The 20,255-nt window shown below is 34.4% G+C and overlaps 1 protein-coding gene across 6 annotated transcripts in view; it reads left to right on the top strand.

Moving 5' to 3' along the window:
• The window catches only part of LOC142341739 (prominin-1-A-like), a 105,833-nt gene that overhangs the window by 79,088 nt on the left and 6,490 nt on the right, over nt 1–20,255 (top strand). For 3 of the 6 annotated variants that reach the window (XM_075392913.1, XM_075392912.1, XM_075392914.1), the window contains 2 exons: nt 4,941–5,099; nt 12,299–12,453. In XM_075392913.1, the coding sequence (XP_075249028.1) occupies nt 4,941–5,099; nt 12,299–12,453 (314 nt within the window). Of the gene's footprint in view, nt 1–4,940; nt 5,100–12,298; nt 12,454–16,844; nt 16,870–19,680; nt 19,721–20,255 lie in introns of all 6 variants that reach the window. The other 3 variants (XR_012759125.1, XM_075392915.1, XM_075392916.1) reach the window with 3 other exon arrangements.

Genomic DNA, 20,255 nt, shown 5'->3' with positions numbered 1-20,255 from the left:
AACAACAATTTTTGATAGTTCTTCAATAGATTTTTTGACAGATATGTATCACCTTTCATACCTGATGTGTCGTTTGCAAAATTACTTGAAGGTTCTCCAAGGTCCATGACTTGACATTGTTACCACACTCAATTTTGTAAATAATGCACCTTACTTAACACATAAATGGTAAAAGTGATCGGAAAAAAATTACACAAAATTCATAGTTTTTTGTAACTGAGATATAATGCAACTATATTGTATGGGAAAAGGGTTCGCGTTCTGATGTAACACGCTTCAAGCACAGTTCTTTTTGTCAGTTTCTAAACATTCAACTTGAAGTTTTTTTGTCATACGTGTTATAAGATATAAATTGAAATTGACGTAAGCAATGGTTTGTTTTCTACAGCGTAAGCTTCAAAGATAGAACGAAAGAAGAACCGATTGTTTGCTGCGTTGCTATTAATCGATACTATTCAATTAACAATTTGTCTTTTTGCCTTCCCTTTCTTCTTCTTGGCTAGTGTTCAGAGCAAGTTGCTGTGGCCTTTTTCAAACTTGTCTTCACTACCAATGGGGCCTCTCTTAGAGCTGCACTTCTTTTCTTTGCCGTCGTGGAGGTTCCGGACTCTGTGTCGAGCATCGAAGCCTCCGTCGACAAGGGAAGGTCTTCCGACTCGTAATCAATGTACAGGGCCTAAATAATAATTATCGTTCAGATAAAACAGGTTCTCTGATCAATTTCCTAATCAAGAAAAGAAAGTAAAATTACAAATCTGGCTCATTAGTTGCAGAGAAATCTCTAATTAATTTTAGATGAATCAAACATTTATCATTTTTGCTGAAAAATACCTTGATTTTCTTTCCGAAATTATTTGAAGGTTAATTGAAAAAATTCCGCATTTTTGATATGATGTTAGTTTGTGAAAGAGAAATACCTACGTAATTTTAAGTGGTGGTAGATATGACCAAATTACTTGAACTGAGATATGACTAAATCACTTTTATCAACGCTAAAATGAAAGTGAGGGATTTTTGTGAAAGTAATCTGCCGCTTAATTTGTTCCCCAACCAAATGACTTTATTCCAAATTTTATGTTTTCATGCTCTGTTTCCGTGCTGTTTCGTACTTGGTTTTTTGAACAGGCTGCAGATGTGACTAAAACAATTCCATAAACATTAAGCACTAAAGTGCGGGATTTTTTGACAATCAATCTAATCTGTTGGTTAATTTTTGTTATCGTCTTTCTGATCTTTAGCGTTCATGTTTTGTGGATTATGCTTCCCTTATTTGGTTAATTATGGTGCCACTTTGTGAAATCCAGTAATATTTTGGGGATATTTTAGGCCTATTCACTTTAAACCGACTGGGGCTTTTTTAAAAGTGACTATTGCTTACAGTCCGTAAAATTGGGAATTGCGGTCCTAAATTATGTTGAATCTACTTACGCGAAGTTTCGGGGATGCTGCTTTTGTCAGACACATTTTGCAGTGGATAAAAGTTTCAGTTTTCAACTTCACGCTTAAAAGTGAAAGCCACTGACTAGATTTTCTAATTGAAGGCACCGCCAAATGCGAAATTAATAACATAGCAAAACCTGAAATCTGGTAATGAAAACGAGTACAAATACTCGAAAATTTGGTACTGGTCGTAAGGTAGTTCTGATTAAAGAATTTCGTTTTTCTTCTAAGTTCTTTAAAAAAATTGGTTAAACATTTTTGCGTTTTGTCCTATTGGGTATTTCGACAGTGTTTTGTTTTGCTGTGCCGCACAAATATATAGACACATTTGATTGTCTGTAAAATGGCTTTAAATTTACACTGCTTTTCTTAGTTCTCATTGTTTTAAAAAGATTAGAGAGGCAAGACCAATTAACACAAATATGCTCGGCAACTGTCCTCAATGTTCTTGCTCTGGTCGAAGAGTAAACATAAACTAATCATAAATATATATATATATATATATATATATATATATATATATATATATATATGTATACACACACACACACACACACATATATATATATATATATATATATATATATATAAATAAATATATATATTTATATATAGATAAATATAACTATATTCGCGAATAATTTCATTTTATATATTTTGATGACGTTAATTGCACCTCTCAACGAGTGATTTAGGTTTTAAAGAACTGAATCCTAAATAAATCTTTATGTTAATTTAAGGGTTTGAGGGGCCTGCAAACTAAGATCTGAAGTTCGATGATCTCTTGTTACTCCGTAAACTTTGTTGAATAGCCCAAATAGAAAAAACTTACAGAAGTAAAGTTATTAATACACTTATTTTTTAACTTAAGCATATTTTTGTTCGTTCTTAATGTTCGGACTGTGTTTGTACTCTGGACTATGATTTTTTTGCGGCTTTTGTTTTGCCGTCTGCCTCCATTTAGAAATGTTAATTATGCAATATGCTAGGCTTTTTGATGTGCGGTTTTTGGGTGAAATGATTTTTTTTGGTAAAATTTGGTTTGTGGCACTTAAGTGTAATGAATAATGCCTTCAAAATTTAACGCTTATTTTGTCAGGAGAGAGTTTTTCGATTTTTGGGATTATTTTCTTTTGATGTTTTTTCAATCGTTTTATACATTTTGCGTCATACTATTTGACCCGTGAAGATTTACAAAATGTTCCACGCATTTTCCTAATGTTAAATTCTTCTTTGAGATACGGTTTTCATTTTCTCCAATTTTCAATTTAAAAAGTTTTATGGCGTTTTGCGCTCACTTTAACAGTTTCTAACTGTTTTTGCTCTAAAATTTAGCAAATTTTACTGTTAATTGAAACATCTTCCAGAGTTATGAGTATTCAAATACATGTCGATTTTTTTTCAAGCTTCCCCTTGTATCCTCTTTTTATATGATTGGTCATTAAAACCTGTTTTTTTTATTTCTTAGTCTATTTTTTTCGAACGAACTGATAATTTGGTCATAAATATCTTTCTCACGAGTATTCATAAGGAAACTTGCCAGTGTCAACTGGGTGAGAGTCATTGAAGGCAAAGATTTTTCAGGGCCATGAATATTCAAAATATTTAGGAGGTAGAACTAAGTTTCTGTTTGTTTTTACGGATGTTTTTTTGAATTGTTACGTTCTGTTGAACAATTAAAGTTACGCTACTTTTTAGTTCTTTAAAATTATGAGAAGTAAAAGCAAATGATCTATATTGAAGGCGAAAGGTATATGGGACATAAAATAGACATGATTTTGACATTTTTTAAGATTGTTTAAGATTGTTTAAAATACATTTCAGTTTTCTGAAGCGGAATTCTTTATAATTGTATTATAGGGAAATAAGAGGCTGTCCGACCTCTCTTTTTTGTCAAAACTTAGGACAGAGTGTATGTTTGTTCTTAGATCTTAAAAGAATGGTCTAAAGATCCAGTATTGTTGTTTCAATTGTTTTGGTAGTTTTTGGGCAGTCAATGGATTAATAACTTAGATATCACTTTTTTCCTTCCTTGCATAATTTTTTTGGTTTGAATAAAATTTATCTCAAGATTTTTGAAAGCTCGGAATAGAAGTGGTATCATATTTGAAAGTATAATTGGTCACTGGAAATTTTTTTATTACTAGAAGCTGTATTTCTTATGTATTATTTCAGTTTTTTGAACAACTGAAAAATTTTGTTTGCGCTTTTTATGAGAATGATTTACATGAGAATCATTTAAGTACTGCCGCTAATAAAAGTTTTACAGTGATTTTAGAGAGCTTGTGCGTTTTCAGAAGTGTTTAATGGTGATGTTTAATGCTGTTTTCATGCTGAATAACAGCGGTCATCTATTTTTTAAGAAACTGCTGAACAAATTTCGATATTTGTTGGAGTTACTTGTGACTCAACTCAAGGGCTTTCCAATGTTGATAGCATTTCTGTAATTTTTCTCACACTGAAAAAAGAATTGTTAGCCCAATGCAGTTGTTCATGATTGTTCAAAAAATAATGAGTATTGTCTGATACAGTATACAGTTTTCATAGAAGTGGAAGAAACAGGTGTGATTCTCTGATTTTTGCTCTGAATTTTTGAAAATATTTGTTTCATTTAAACAATTTTACTACATAATTTTACTATATTCAAGGCTCTTTTGCCATGAAAGTATTTTAAACGCGAAGAGTGGTAATTCAGAGTATTGAAGCGTTTTTCAAATAAAGTACACAGCTGTTATTCAATATACAAGAGAAGTTGAAACACGAAAAATAGATAGTCTCTATCGAAATGTTGATTTTTCACTTTCCACTTTCAGTAATATTCTGTAAAGCAGTTATCAGAATCTTATGAATATCATTAACGAACATCCATGTCTCTTCCAGTGTAACGATTAACGGAAATCTTATTAATATCTTGAAGTGCACCCCACTAAGACCCAGGGAGGTTTCGAGAAAGATTCGGGGATTTTACCGCGAAACTTACCCTGGATTGTAAGATGTGGGGATTGAGTTCCTGGTAATTTTACCGGACATACTAAGATTTTCATTTCACTCGGAAAATTTGAAGGGGGGACGGAAAAAATCCAATTCTCGGTAAGGTTATCGGATATCTAGAAAATCCCCGGTCTCTCGAAAATTCCCGTGCTTTTTATGGTTGCTGGATGTTTCCGTTAAAGTTTTCAAGAAATTTTAAGATCCTGAGGAATTCCTGGTTTTTGGTAAGATTCCTGGTTTTCCCGGCAGGAAATCTGTGAAGTGTTTCACTAGGCTATATTAGAGTAGCTGTGACATAGAAATATAAATGTGACATAATAAAATTGGATTTTTTCCGTTTGTGCCCCCCAAGCTTAGTGGGCGCATAGTATTTGGACCACCCAGACGCACGTGTCATATTTTTACATAATGATTTACTATCTAATGACACGTGCTCTGTGCAAACGACACATGCTCTGAACAAACGGAAAAGATCCGGAAACTTATATCAAATGTACGTGACTTTTTAGGCTGTGGTAGTATACAGGAAACGATTGCGGGGCTTCGTTAATGAGTATGGCGAGTATTTATTCTTCGAGGTGGAGAAGAACGTGGGACATTGCAGGCCCCTGCACGACATTCACTCGGCTATTTACGATGCAACATGCAACCAAGTCCTAGCAGACTATGTAAGTGCTGCATCAAAACTCGACCCTAAAATTTCTATGAAAAGTTGCAAAGCAGAACTCATTGAGTATTTGGAGCATTTGATCGTGGAAATAGGAAATGATAAAGTTAGGAATGTAATCATCTGCAGTATTTTACGCTTTAAATGCTCCGCGATATGTTTTTTCTGCGTACTATTCAAATTTTTACTGATCAAACCACTTTCTAGCGCAAATTCAGAAAAGACGTACCAATTTTCACAAATCAGAAATGATAACAACTCTGATAAAGTCATTCAGAAGACCTAGCATCAATCGAGAAGTACGGTTGGAGATGCAAGCCAGAATTTCGAAGTAACCTCAACAGCAGTCACGTAACCTTGACTTAAACACGGACTTGCAAGTTTGAAATCTAGCAACGTGTACGGGGAAAATCTGGCTGTGTAGAATCTGGCACTGCTATAGCCCCCCCCCCCAGCTTATTGGTCAGATATACTATAGCACCTCCAAACATGGTAAATATATCTAATGGGGATGCTATGATGGGAAAGATCCAGTGCGTCTTGCATTTAGTAGATTCATAGTTGATACTATATAATGAGTAAGGACACGTGCTCAATTATAACAGACTGTTATTTTGAAGATTTCACTGCTTTTATTACTTAGATTTCTCGATTTGCGGAATGAGCCCTTTTTCGTCGATATTGTATCCCAGTCAGTTTATTTGACATAAAAATTTGTTTTTTTTTGGCTGAGGCTCTCTACCCGACATCCTCTTGTTCATAATATAATAATAATAATAAATTGTTCTCAAGTATGTATAAACAAACAACATTGTTCAATGAGGTTTACATATACATACTCAAAAGGCCATCAAAAGGCAAAAAAGCCTAGTCGTGTGATGCCTTTGGGAAGCAGTTTGTTAGCAAATAGGGGTGGGGGTAGGGTGTTGATATTGGTTTGTTTTTAAGGTTTAAATAGATTGAGTGACAGCAAGTACACGTGAGGAAACAGTTGTTTTTGCAAAAGGATAAAAAATTATTGTTTTAGACAATTGCTAACAAAAAACTAATAAAAAAGTTCTATGATATCATTTCCTTGTATAAAATTTTCAAGAAAAGTATGGTGGTGTGTATTAATTCCAGATTTGTAGCAACTCTTTATAAAGTGAACATATTTTGAGTCGAAATTAAGTATATAATTTAGCAATTTCCTTATTCGTATTCCAATTCTCTTTGGGTTGATACCAGTAAATTGATTGCTAGGTTTTTCTTCTTCTCTCATCTAGCCTCACAAGCTCTGAATCCTCAATAAACCTGTTAAAAACTTCATTTTTATGTTCCCGCCTAATTGTTTTGGTTAAAAATTTTAAAAGCTCATAAATATGCAGCTCTTTCACCAGGAAGATTCCATATTTTTCCCGTTCGTTCGCTGTTGATTGATGACTTTGTTTCCTGAAAATAATTCGCGTAATTTGTTTAATTTTCACGTCGATAAACTTCAGGCTTGTCTTGTTTGCAGTTCCGTAAATAAGCACTCCATATTGTATAACCGGTTGAACAAAAGACTTATATACTAAAACTAATTGTTTAGTACTTAATATAAACCTCAGTTTGTAGAACAATACCGTAAATTTGGTCAATTTTGCAGCGACGCTATTTATGTGTTTTTTGAAATCCAATTTGTTGTCCAGCAAAGCGCCTAGATACTTTACTTCGTTGCTCTTTTTAAGGGTTGCATTAATCAGTCTTAGAACATTCATCATAGTTTACAAACCTAAGTTTAGATTAATCGTTTTTTCAACATTGAGCATCAGTTTGTTATCGCTTAAGTAGATGCCGATGTTGTCAATATCACTTTGAAAAAGAACTTCATTTGCATTTTTTTGGCTGCAGAGCAGTATTGTCGGCATAGAGCGTTATTGTAGAGCAGTTGCATTGTTGTCTGATGTCATTGACGTATATGATGAAAAGTAGTGGTCCTAAAACTGAACCTTGCGGCACGCCAAACTTAACAGTTCTCGGAATCGTTCTTGCAGCACCATATCTAAGAATTTGTTTTCTGTCAGATAAGTAAGATTTCATAATTTCAAGCATTGGGCCTCTCAAACCTATGTTAGCAATTTTTCTAAGTAGTAAGTTATGATCAACCGTGTCAAATGCCTTTTTCAAATCTAGAAACAAACCTATCGAGCACTTTGGCTGGTTTTCTAAAGTGTCTCTAGCGTTTTCAACAAAATGCGCTAATGCATCAATTGTTCCTCTTTGTCGTCGGAAACCATATTGATTTGCATCCAGGAGATTAAAAACTTCCAAAAAATTAGATATTTTGTTGTACAGAAATGTTTCAAAGACTTTTGCAACAGTTGGAAGTAGTGAAATTGGTCTGAAGTTTGATGGTTCCTGGACATCACCACTTTTATAAACTGCTACTATGAAAGCTTCTTTCAGGCAAGGTGGAAACCTTCTTTCATTGATACATTTGTTGATTATTTTTGTTAGTATTGGCACAAAATTCAAAGCAATCTGTGCTATATTTGGTTCGCATTTTATTTATTATTTCCCGTACTTCCAGCGAAGTGGCCCTGGTTAGTCGCATTGATTGTACACTAATACTACTGCTTTTAGAAATATTCTAACTTTTAGACTCAAAATTTGATGCTAAGGTTTTACCAACTGTAGAGAAATAGTCTATGAATTTATCAGTGTCTCTTTATTGAGCCTATCTTGCGATGCAACTTTGCCTTTTAATCTGCTAATGCAGTCAAAAAAAGATTTAGAGTTTTTCTGACAATCTGCATTCATTAACCACTGATAATACATTTCCTTTTTTCTTCTGATCTGTTTTTGCAGCTTGTTACGTAGTGCATTGAATTTGAGTTTATCGTTTTTGTCTTTTGTTCTCATAAAATTTTGGTATTGTTGTCGTTTATTGGTAGCTAGATGTTTAATTTCGTTGTCAATCCACAATTTTTTATTTTTTGCACCTTTACAAAGTTTTGTAGGGACAAATTTTTCAACACATTTATTCAAGAGAAACTGAAAATTTTTCATGGCTTCTTCAGAACTTAATTGATCAAGTGTTAGTTCAAACTTCTGTAATTCATGTTGCATTTAAAACTGAAGATTAACAATTACGTTTGGGTCATTAAGTTTTGTCCACATTTTAATCATACGATCATCTTCATTTTCTTTTTCTGAATGATTCAATTTGTGTCCCGAGACTCATAAAAAGAGCGTATAATGATCTGTTAGCGTATTTTGTGACACTTTCAGGTCAATTTTTACGTTGGAATACACGGCATCAATACAAGAATTACTAGTCTTTGTTTCTCTAGTGCAGTTCGCATTTTCTGCATAATGCAGATCAAAAGACAGCAAGGCTTCTTGCAATGTTTTCAACTTTGAAGAAACGGTGTGATGATTTATATTGAAATCACCACATATAACTGACATATAGTCTTCCGGAATAACAACTTTCACAAAATGGTTTCCTAAGCTTGTGCTTAGTTTTTCGTTGGACGTGTTTGGTTTGACGTATATTGTAGTTAAAAAACTTTTAAATTATTATAGCAAAACTTCACTGTCAAAATTTGGCACTCATTGCTGGTGTACTTGCTTACTGTTTCGAAGTTTACTTTATTTTTCAAAAAACTACCAACTCCTCCACCTCGATTCCGTTTTGCACCCCTACTGACTGTGACGATTTTTGATAACCATCTAGTTGCAAACAAGCAGTGCCATACTCTTCGTTTATCCATGTTTCTGTTAAGCAGACGGCTAAGGGTAGACTATCTAAACTGTTTACTAGAATTTGAAGCTGATCTAAATTTTTGTTTATAGATCTTATATTTTGAAGCATGAAGAGCTTTTGCATTTTGTTGTACTAAAATGATATGTACAAGTGGAAGAAAAACGGGACGACCATTGTCTTCAATGGATTGTAGCAGCAAACTTTAAAGTGTTAGTGGATATGACGTTAGAGTTAAAACAACTCTGGTTACCAGAGTAAAAAATTGTTTTTTCGAAAAAAAACTAAATCGTAGACAGAATATGTATTTATTTTGTTAAAATATTTAAAAATATATTGCCTAAAAGGAGAAAGAAGAAGAAAAAACAAGAAAACAATGAAAATAAAATTTTTTCTGCTAAGATCATGTTTTTGGAGAAAGTTTACAAGTTTAACAACTTCAAGCGCGTAATCGCAGCAATCAGTTGATATACTTGATTTATCTTGGGTGATCCTGTTTTCACATTGAGAGAAATAAAAAGAAACGACATCTTCGATTTTAAATAGGCTCTTTATCGCAGCCATCAAATCTGATGTACGAACAATTTCTTTTTTCATTGATTTTTGGTCGTAGTGACGCGTAATCGCAGTCAGTTGCTATATTTCACTTTTAAATATTTATATAAATATATTTATATTTTTTATATTAGACGCGTAATCGCGGTCACATTTTTTGTTTTATAATAAATCAGAATTAATCTAAATCAATTGAGAAAAGAAGAAAAATCTAGAAATTTTGACGTATCTAATTGAATTCTTTTCTTTTACGGGCCTCAAAATAGGAACTGCTACCCAAATTTTCCAATAAGATCAGAATAACTTTAGCACAAAACAAAAATATTTTTTAGTTTGTTCACTAAACGTCTTTTTTTTGTTCAGTCAGCACTTAAAGATTTTTTTTAAGTCCGGTGACTTCTCTCTGTCATCATCAACTTTGTCGTCATCATCAAGGCAGTATTTCCTTTTTTGGTTTTCTCGTTTGATCGGGTTTTTGACATTTTCAAGATCGCTAATTTGATTGATGTTGTGATGGCTAGTATCATTGTTGTTTCGCTTCACCAATACAGATACGGAACAATATTTTGTCGAAGTTCAGTTATGATAATGTCTATATCTCGGTTATATTTCGAGTTATGTTTATTTCATGTTTATTTCCTGGCAGATTACAGGCATATGCCAGTCAGTAATATTCCATGTTGTATTTAGTGACCTGTTTTTGATCCTCCAACTACTGTTAAAGGCGGTGATTTGCCATTTCTTGATTTTTTTTGCCAAAATGTGGGTTTCATTTCTAAGAAAGATAGAGTTAGTGGAAGATCGTTTTTTGCTAATCTTTGACTGGATTTGAGCGGCGATGTTTTCTATTTGCCGCTCATACCGTCATTTTTTGTGTTATCACCACGCGACTTTTAAATTCGTCTTTTGTCATTTCTTGTTCTCGGATTACTTGTCCGTCAATAACTAGTTTCTTCAGTTCGGTCTCAAATTTGTTATCTAGGCGTATTGAGAGAACTCCGATTTTCCCTTGTTCTGGTCTGTAAATGTTTTCCGTTTTATTTTGAAAATTTTAACGATTCTATTTATATTAAACAGTTCATGGTTTTTGTAGAAGAATTGTTTTATGTTCCTATGATTTTATAATTTTCCCTGAAAATGTGTTTTGTCGTTTCTGTTCTGTTCTGTTCTGTTCTGTTCTGTCGCCCGCAATTTTAATTTGTTTATGTTGTTTTTTTAAACTAATATAGATGACGCATTGTGTTCTATTATCCAACATACTAATTGTTTTGTGGTTGTTCAAAACTTGGTGTCCAATATAATTTATTGGTTGTATAAATTTAATAGATTTTTGGTTAAAATCAACTAGTTCTAGGTCAGTTGCTGTTTCCGAGAAAATTGTTTCTCGGTTGGATGACGTTTTAGCTAACTCTAATGGTAAATTGGATATGGGGCCACCTGTATCTAACATGGTGTTATCTTCATAACTTTATATTTAAGCTCAATCTCAATTGTCATACCGTTGGCGTAGACCTCCATGTTGTCTACTTCCGTGGGTGTTTTTTCGATTGTTTTGTGATTTGAGGTTGTTTATAGTTTATTTTGAAAATAGTTTTCTTCTTGACGGCTTCCATAGTTTGAATTCTTCATTTTTGATGTTCGTCAGCTTTTGGTTCTGTTTCAGCGCGTTTTCGATCGGTTTTTAGCGCTTTTTCCGGTTTTCTTCTGTTCCTTCCACTGTTGACTTTTTGTTGGTTGGACTGATTTAACGGGTGTTTATTTTCTTGTTTGGAGCTTCAGATTTTTTCGTGGCCAAACGTGTGTTTCCCCGTATTTGTAGCAATTTTGCGTGAAAGGATATTCTCGGTTCCATATGTTGGAAATAGGTTCTTGTTTTGTTTCCAAGATCTATTTGGTTTTTTATGTTACTGATTGTTGGGTTCAGTTTTTTTTTAGTTCCTCAAAAGTTGTAGTGAGGTATCGGTAGGTGCCTGCTTGCCTACTGGTGTCTTTTTCGCGATATAAGTTCTTGAGTCTGAGTAAGGTATTTGTCTAGTTGGTTTTTGACGGATATGTTTGAGCGGTGACCATGTTACCGCCAAATGAGGTGTCGGGCATCACAGTTACGACGCTTTGATATTGATTTCTAAAATTTTGAACTATAATTTGTACTTATTTTGAAGTAAGCATTTTACAGAGTTTTAATAGCGTTTTAATTTTATTGGGCTTCATTTCACCCTATTTTTTCAACTATATTTAAAACACAACATTTTGATAATCAACCGTTCAGTTTTGCTTGCATGATTGATCCTCTATTGTGATACACGTTTTCTTGCTTTTTGAAGGTTACTCGACTGTCGCTAATCAGCATCAGTATTTTAATCAGCGAGTAATTATTTCAGGAGTTTGAAATATATTCTTGTTATTGCGGAGAGAGAAATAAATATTTACACTCACAGCTGTAGCTTTTGTGAACCCTGAATTTGCGTTTAGACATTAATCTTACGCAATCATAGGCATTGAATTGTTATCAATAAATGACATAACGGAATTTAGATGTTTGTTAATCGGCTGACACATAAGCAGGCTGTATAGGCTTATCGTGTTCTCTCAGAATTGGTGCCGAGGACATTTAACTGACGCTAGCTCGTTAAACCAATCTAAAAACAATTTTAGGATTTATTCTGTTTCCCCCTCCCCTCCCCCCAGCATAGTGAGCATAAATCATTTATGACCCCCAGGCGCACGTGTTATTTTCTTACATAGTAACGTGCTATATAACAACATATAATTAGTAACTGGGGTCATAAAAAACACTGCTGGGGGGGGGGGGGTGAACAGAACAGATCTCAATTTTATTCCTAGTTGCTAATACCTGCATTACTTACATAAGGATTCAATGGAAAGATTACAATATAATGATTTTAATGCCTTTTTAGAATCAATTCTGGTTCTTCCTTCTGATTGCGTCCCTGACTCTGCTGCCTCTTATGTTTCTGGCTCTGAAACTGTCAAACCACTACCGAATCCTAGAACCAGAAGACACCGATAGCTTTGACCAACGATTCCAGGCCGAAGGAGTACCCCTCAAAACGTAAGCTGTCCTTTTTTTCGTAATCATTCTTGCATTTTGTCCAATTTGGTCTATTTTAGTGTTTCACAAGCGTTGTTTTTGTTGATGTGATGGCAAGCATACAGCGTTTGAAAATTGGAAGCTGTGTAGTCTAGTTTTAATCTTTTTTAAAATAAGAATTTCTAATATAATGCTTTGAGAACTATTGTTTTTTGTGTTCGAAGTTACAATTTGTTATGGTTAAAACTAACTAGTCTCAGCTGAGTTGAAATAAATCCCAAAATACCTAAGAAGCCGTACCTAAGGATCAGTGTAAATCAGTACTGATTCAGAACAGTTTCAGAGAAATTTCATGATTCAGTATTGATTCAGAAGGATTTCAGATCCAAATGTAAAGTGATTTCTGAATTTATCTGAACCAGAGCAAAATCATAGAAAATATTCAGCATTCTTCTGAATCAGAAAGAATCACTGAATTAGCTCTGAATCAGACGAATTCAGTGCAAAATGTGACTTGAATTAGACTCTGACTCAGTACTGAATTAGACTTAGAGGTAGGTTCGAAAGGTGCTTGAAGAAATGAACATAAAGTAGCTCTCTTCTGTTCTGGATCCAAAAAATATTTATGTTATTGATACTTGAATGGTTTTTACTTGGGGTATTAATACAGAGAGATCTGCCCTAAAATTTTATGATAATTTGACCTCAACTAGCATCTTACTTTGAATTGAATTAGCTGGGCTCTAACTATATGGCCTTAAACATAGCCTTGTTTGAGTCACTCGCCTTGGCCTGATGTACCAACTTCTGATGATGTTTTGAATCTCTAATTAATTTATCATTTTTTGTTATTATTGCCGTAACTGAGTTTATTTTTCTTTTTTGGTTAAATTGTTGCGCCATGAATGCCGCTAATTCATTAGATGCCGCATCTTTCGATGGTTTAGCTTGCATTTTTTGTTGGAGGATTAACTTTCATGCTAAATAATCATTTTTGCATTCTAATAAAAGCTGAATTTTTCCCTAATCAATTCAACTTTAACCTACTAAAGTTTAAATTTCAGAAAATCTAATAAAACAACTGGAAAAAACAAATGAGGGTGAGTATTACATATGAAATCCATTAAATTTTAGTTTTTTTCACACCCAAAAAGCAGCAGTTTATCCAGCCTACCTCACTTAATTTGTTAGCAATATTTGAATGAATATGTTTTCAAGCCATTAGTCTGAAATAATCATCCAAATCTAGCAAATCTAGCTAGTGGAATTTTTTGTAGCTAGGCTGTATTTGTAATTGTTTTCAAATGTCTCATTTAGCTAGATAGTCAGATAATTTTGTTTGGAAAACTAATGACTAGTAGTTTCACTTAAAAGATCAACGTCACTGTTTTGTGAAATAAATAACTAGGAAATAACGTTTAACTAGGAGGCTCTCGCACCTGTGTTTTGCACAGCTAGTTCCAAACTTAGACTCCAAGATGTTTCGCAGAATGTTTGATTGCTCTCAATCGGAGTATCAAGCAGTTTCTGTATACGTGTGCCTTGTAGAAAAATTTTTGCTTGACCGTTTTGATCTATAACATTTTCTAATTTCAGCTAAGTGAATTTTTAACGCTTGACTAATTGATTTTTGCGTTATCTAAATGGCTCTCCTTGAGAAATTAAGCTCTTGCTAAAACAAAATACATGGCCCTGATAACCGAGTAGTAAAAACCTCAGTCCCGTCAATCGTTCAAGAGGTCAGGGGTATGAACCCTCCTTAGTCGAATTTTGTGCAACCAAAAAAATTATCAAGGCTAAAGCCCGGTCTAAACTGATGCCCCACTTTTCTTTTGGGAGCACTTTGTCCGACGTTAATCGACTTCTCCTGAAAACATTCAGTTATATCTTCAGTATGAATAATAGCTAAAACGTGCACTAAAGTAACTTAATATTGGCAGACCGCGCACTGAGACTTTTTTTTGCTTCACTTCCTATTTTCACATCCAAGCTTCTGATTTTGAGCTTTATGAAGTATGATCTTCGGTACTAAAACATGAATCGCAAATGCAAATTGTCACCATGAAGTGCAGTCTTTTTCTAAATTCTGTTGAGACTGTTTTGTCTCAACAGAATTTAGAAATCTTTTGACATCTGTATGAAAAAACTGTATTCAAGATCGAACAATGTAAAATCTAAGAAATCTTTAGTTTTCTATTTTAATATTATGTATTTGACATCTGTATGTAAAACCTTATTCAAGATCAGACAATGTAGAATGCACGAAAATGTTACTTCTATAATTCATTTAATTTACATTAACTTTCCTATATGTTTGCTGCATCTAGAAAGTTTTCTATTCCACTACTTATTAGAATAAGAGCAGAAAATAAAGGCACGAACAATAAATTCTTCTGGGTGTTTGGAATTCTAAATGAAGAACACTGCAAGAAAGGTTCTTAGAGCAGCTGTTCAGAGGTAATCAATTTTTTCGTTATTTTTTAATTGTATTCATTTTTACCTAGGTGGACTTATTAATATACCCTTAAACAATAATCTACGGGTAGTTATCTGCTACCAATTATAATTGCTATTATAGGCATTTGTACAAATAACTTAGAGTTGGTATCGGAGAGCAAGAACTTCAATGCCTACGATTTCATAGCACCGAAAATTATAATTCATAAAACTGAATAATCGAAGCCGTCTTGGTGATATTAAAATAACCTCTCCAAACAGTTTTCGACCCGTGAGACCAACACTAAATGATAGTTATGGGGACCGCGTGAAACAACATTAACAATAAAGAGCAATTAAATCGCAAAGAATACAAATTGCGCTCAAAAGTATCCACCGACCCACGGTGCATACTCAGCTGAACAAAGGTTGCAAGCAGCTAGGTACACCTCCACCAAAGATAGCAGAAGATCAAACGCTGGCACGATTTGCACGTATCCGATTAGCTCAACTGAGAACTGAATACTGCCCCCTGCTAAACTCTTACTTGAGTAGGATCTGTAACAATGTTGATAACTGCTCTCCCAAATGTAAAATAGCACCACATGACCTAAATCACATTTTCTACTGCAGTAAGAAAACTTCGGACCTGAAAGTGATTGACTTGTGGGAAAGACCAGTAGAGGTAGCCAACTGGATATACTTAATACCATCAGTCAGTCCAACACGAGCATACTGCGCAGAATAATCCGCCTTCCTTGCCCTGTCCCCCCGATGTTGACGGTGCCCCTCCTGGCCCCCTTAACCCGGGGACCGCATGTCATTCACCATAGCGTAGATGCAGAAAGGTCGCCGCACCACAAGGAAGTTGTTGATAGGCAGTCTCACTACTACTTTTATATCTATTTTTGTTATGATACAAATGCAACTAGGGTACCAATTGAAATTGTCACTATTCGCCTGTATCCCGCCGAATTGCATCTCTGTGCAACAGCTATAACAACAACAAAACTAAGAGTTCTGATTTTCGAAAAAAATATGATTGTTCCGCTTTTTGTGGAAACCTCAAACCATCCTAAAAAACTTATCATTTTGCCTGTGTTATTTTTTAGTTCCTTACATGACCTTTTTCTAATGTACTCTGACGTGAATTCCCAAACGTTCAAGATGTGTTACTTCTGCTTGATGATCCTATAAAGCCCAACATGAAAAATATAACTGATTTTTGTGCTCTCATTTATTTGTTGCATCTCATGAGGAAGGATTGTAACGATGGGTCGCTTATATACTTGAAGCTAAGGCGATTGACTTATCTTCAATTCGAGTTTAAGATCTGTTTTTCAAAGTACCTACGGTCAGCTGCGTAATATATTTAGAAAATACCAAATATATCAGCAATGCGTCAATTTATACTTTATTTTGTTCCAAAGAACTTGCGGTTTGAAGAAATATCCGATTTGATGCAAACATTTGCTTTTTCATTTTTTATTAATTTTTCAAATTTCAACTTGGCCGCCTGCCCATATATCATTTGGGTGTTTAGTGACGCTTTATGAACAGATTGCTACTTAGTGAGAGTCTATTGTTTCTAATTGTTTTTTTTTAGGCTGAGGACAATTGCAAGCTTTCAAAAGTTTTGTTTTCTCGTGTTTCAACGGGGAAAAATGTTTATTGAGAGAGATTTCCACGCCGAGAGTTCCTTCCAATCCTTACATGAGGTCGGAAATCCGAATTCTGCCACGTTTCTTTTTCATTTTGTTATAATTATCTGTACGCCAATTAAGTTGAGTTAGATTTCTTTTGGCTTCTACGCTTACCCCTTTTAGAATGCAGCGCAACTTATAATATCCAGAAGTGCTTTTGCTCTCACTTTTTTGCTCACTTTAAATTGAAGTAATTATTTTCACTTAAATCAGTAGACAGAAACCTCGATAAAACATGAACTTAATAATGACCTTGGGCTGAAATGATTTCAGGTCGCCTGAAGGCCATAGCTGGCAGGTACAACACAGCTAGGCCATGGCTATGGCAACATAGACATGCCAGACCATAACTGTATTTTACAATGACTTGTTTGTTGTTCGTTGCCCCGCGTAACACCTGTTTTTGTTACAACCGATTTTAGCCCTTATAGATAACACACGCGCACATACACGGTATATACTACTGCTGCTATCTGGCATTAGATTAATTTTGAACTTAGTGACCTTAATTCGTGTTCATCAGTTGTGAGATCTTATCCGTTTGTTCCGAACACGTTTCGCATCCCTCTCTGCTGGTTACAGAGCACGTGCCATTAAATTGTAAATCGCTATATAAAATCATGGCACGTGGGTTTGCAGGTACAATTTGCACCCACCAAGTTTGGAGCACAAACGGAAAAGATCCCTATTGTGGTAGTTTGCTGATCAACTTACGCACTCCAGCTTATTAAAGTGTAGCTAGATCGCTTTGGCTGTTAATAGAACTTAAATTAAAAGTCAACTCGTGTGCTCAAAGCACATTTTATTACTGTTTTCCGAACTCACGAGATATATTTTTCCTGTTCAGCCCCGCCTATGATACGTATTACTCTGTTTAGCGTGTGTGCGAGGGGTAAGGCTTATTAGGGTAAACTGTTTCTTTTAAACCCTTAAATGTCTTAAATGAGGGCATAAAAATTATAGAGCCTTGTCAAGAAACGAGAGTAACAAAATCCAGAGAAGTATGACGTATTGGGAAGACATATGTTGAAGATTTGATCAAATTTTAGCGTTCGGATTCTCAGCTGCGTTGGCTGATATTACTGGTCCTCCCCAGAAGGCAAAAACTGTGCTAGGCCATAATTAGCTGTGGCTTTTGTTTTACTATTCTGGTGCGCGATTATTGACCAATTAAAAAACACTTCTGGTATATATATATATTGGATTGTGCGAAAGTAGCCCATTACTTTTAATTAATTCGTTTGCACTTAAATAGTAATGGCTGCGCTATTGGAGCAGTAGGTAGAGCAAAATTTCCGATATATCCAACGTTTGTGTCACGTTTAGTTTAACTATGATTTGCTTCACGTGTAACGCGCCGTGTGTAAGCAGATTTAAGTGTCTGGTCATAGCGGAGGTTTTCTGTTTGTCTGACTTTTTCCGGAGCTGTATGTTCAAGGTAAATTTTGGTCGACCAGTATACTTCGCGTAATTATGTGAATCTAAATCGTGCTGCTGATGGAATTTTGTTTTGCTGGCATTTTTTTTTGAAATTTTGATAGTTCGAAGTTAAGATGCATCAGTTTGATCAAAATTTACAGCGAGCTGCCTGCTTGATCGTAATTTTTTTTTAAAACCGTTATATGCATTTAGAAAGTACAAAATCTGTATTTTGAGAAAAATTAAGTTCATGTATGGTCGCCAATTTGCCAAATGGTGACCAAAATGCCAGTTTATATTTTGTAAAAGTTGCTAATTTTTGTGTTTTTTGTCCCACCTTTTTAGTTCAACGATTTTAATAATCGATGGGTGAATTCTAATTCTTGTTTTGTTTTTTGTTCTGCTATGTCTTTTGCAATCAAAAATTTCGATTGATTGAGCTGTCTTCTCTGTTTTAACATCTGTTCACAAATTCGATTATTTTGCAAGTCAAATTTGAGTAGTAAGTTTGATCATGCAAGAAAACAAATGGAGAGAAAAAGCGAGGGGTTATGCTGAGTGCAAGTTTTTCTCTCCGTTTTTAAGATATGAATTGGAAAACGATGTTCACGAGAAAATTTTTTACACGGGCCTCAATTTAATTTCTATTCTTTTTTTTTCATTTTTTAATTCATTTTTTAATTGCTCTCGAAAGAAGTTTGAAGCAATTATTGTAGTTGCGTGTTTTCGTTTTTATTCATTATTTGCTTGAATTTTCCTATTGTGTTCTGGAGTAATGTTCTGCTTGGTTGAGTGACTTTTCGATTTAGTTTTTCACGCTTGACGTCTTGATTTAGCGCTTGACTTCATCTGCGTAATCTAAGAATCCTGACGAATTTAGCTGCTACCTTAATTTGCGGGTGTTTACCTCTAAAAGTGTAATTGAAAGTGCAACGAAATTAGTTTCATTTTTAAATTTAAAATGTTTGTAGTGGTCTACACAATGAAGTAAAAGAAAAAAAATGCTGTTAATAATTTCAGTTTTTTGCAATTATCGGCTTCCACTAAAGTTCTAAACGTTTTTTGCGGCTAGTATCCTCAAATGTGCTGTCTATGTTTCATAAATTGACGTGAATACTCTTATTAGCAAGACTATTCTTTTTTATTGGTTTCAGATGTTCTAGAGTGAAGCGGCTGTTTTTTTTTATAAAAAAACTGCAATAAATGTATTTAAATGCTGTGTAGTTTGATAAAAATTTTACTCTTCCTCCAGCAGCACGGCATTGAGTCAATTTTGAGTTTGCCTATTCTGTGTTGCCTATATGTGGTCTCAGACCTTAATTGTTATCGTCTTAATAAAACATTGCGTAGATTGTTTTTTTCCTGTTGTTGAAAATATTGAGTGATACCGATTCAATACATTTGGCATTTTAAGTGCATTCTGCAAGAGAGTAAACTAAGTTTACTGAGAGAGTTTTCTGGTGCTTGAATTAACTAAATAGTACCACCCGTAAAATGATAAATTAATTTTTTAGGTGAACACTATGTTCACACTTTTGTTTTGGGTGTGTTTTGGTTGTACTCAATTAATCGTTGTTGTGTGATTTGGTCCGTAATTATACAATATCTGCAGCCCAATATAACTTTCAAATACTTCTCGAAGTTTTGGGTATAAATGGAAGGATAGATGAAGGGTTTATTTGCTCTTTAGGGTTGCGCCTTTGGACAATGATTACGCACTAAACGAAGAGGTAACTAACCAATCAGAACGCATGCCTCTTTGCACCCTCTGCATACTTACACTCACATGCACATTTAACATTCTTATAACTAACTCCCCTGCCTCTTTCCCAGGCTCAGGTGCCAGAGCCGAGCCACTTCTCTTCCCACAGTCCAAATTCAAATTTCCCCCTTAAAAATTTGATGAAATAAAAATTTATTTTTTGTTGTTGACTTGCTGCTAAGATCGTTTCAACCAATTACTGCGTTAGCGGGTGATGGTAGTTTTGCAAATAGAATCCGTGCTTAATATGCCGAATAACATTTATACTAAAAACTACCAAAAGTTTGACATTAATTTTCAAAAAAATATTGAGATACATTTTTTTTCGGATATAGTAAGAGAGGTGTATTTTACAATTTTATGTCTCTAGAACCTTGAAAATAGTGATCGCATACCAACACAGTAGTCAAAACACAGTTTTATCCCCTCGTTTTATGTTCGATGCCTTTTGCTTGTCGTTTGGGCCTCATTATAAATATAGCCCGGGTCTGGCACTGTAGTCC

Source organism: Convolutriloba macropyga, chromosome 6 (genome assembly GCF_964194025.1).
Source record: "Convolutriloba macropyga chromosome 6, txConMacr16.3, whole genome shotgun sequence".
NCBI lineage: Eukaryota > Metazoa > Xenacoelomorpha > Acoela > Convolutidae > Convolutriloba > Convolutriloba macropyga.
This window is presented reverse-complemented; position numbering and strand designations above follow the sequence as displayed.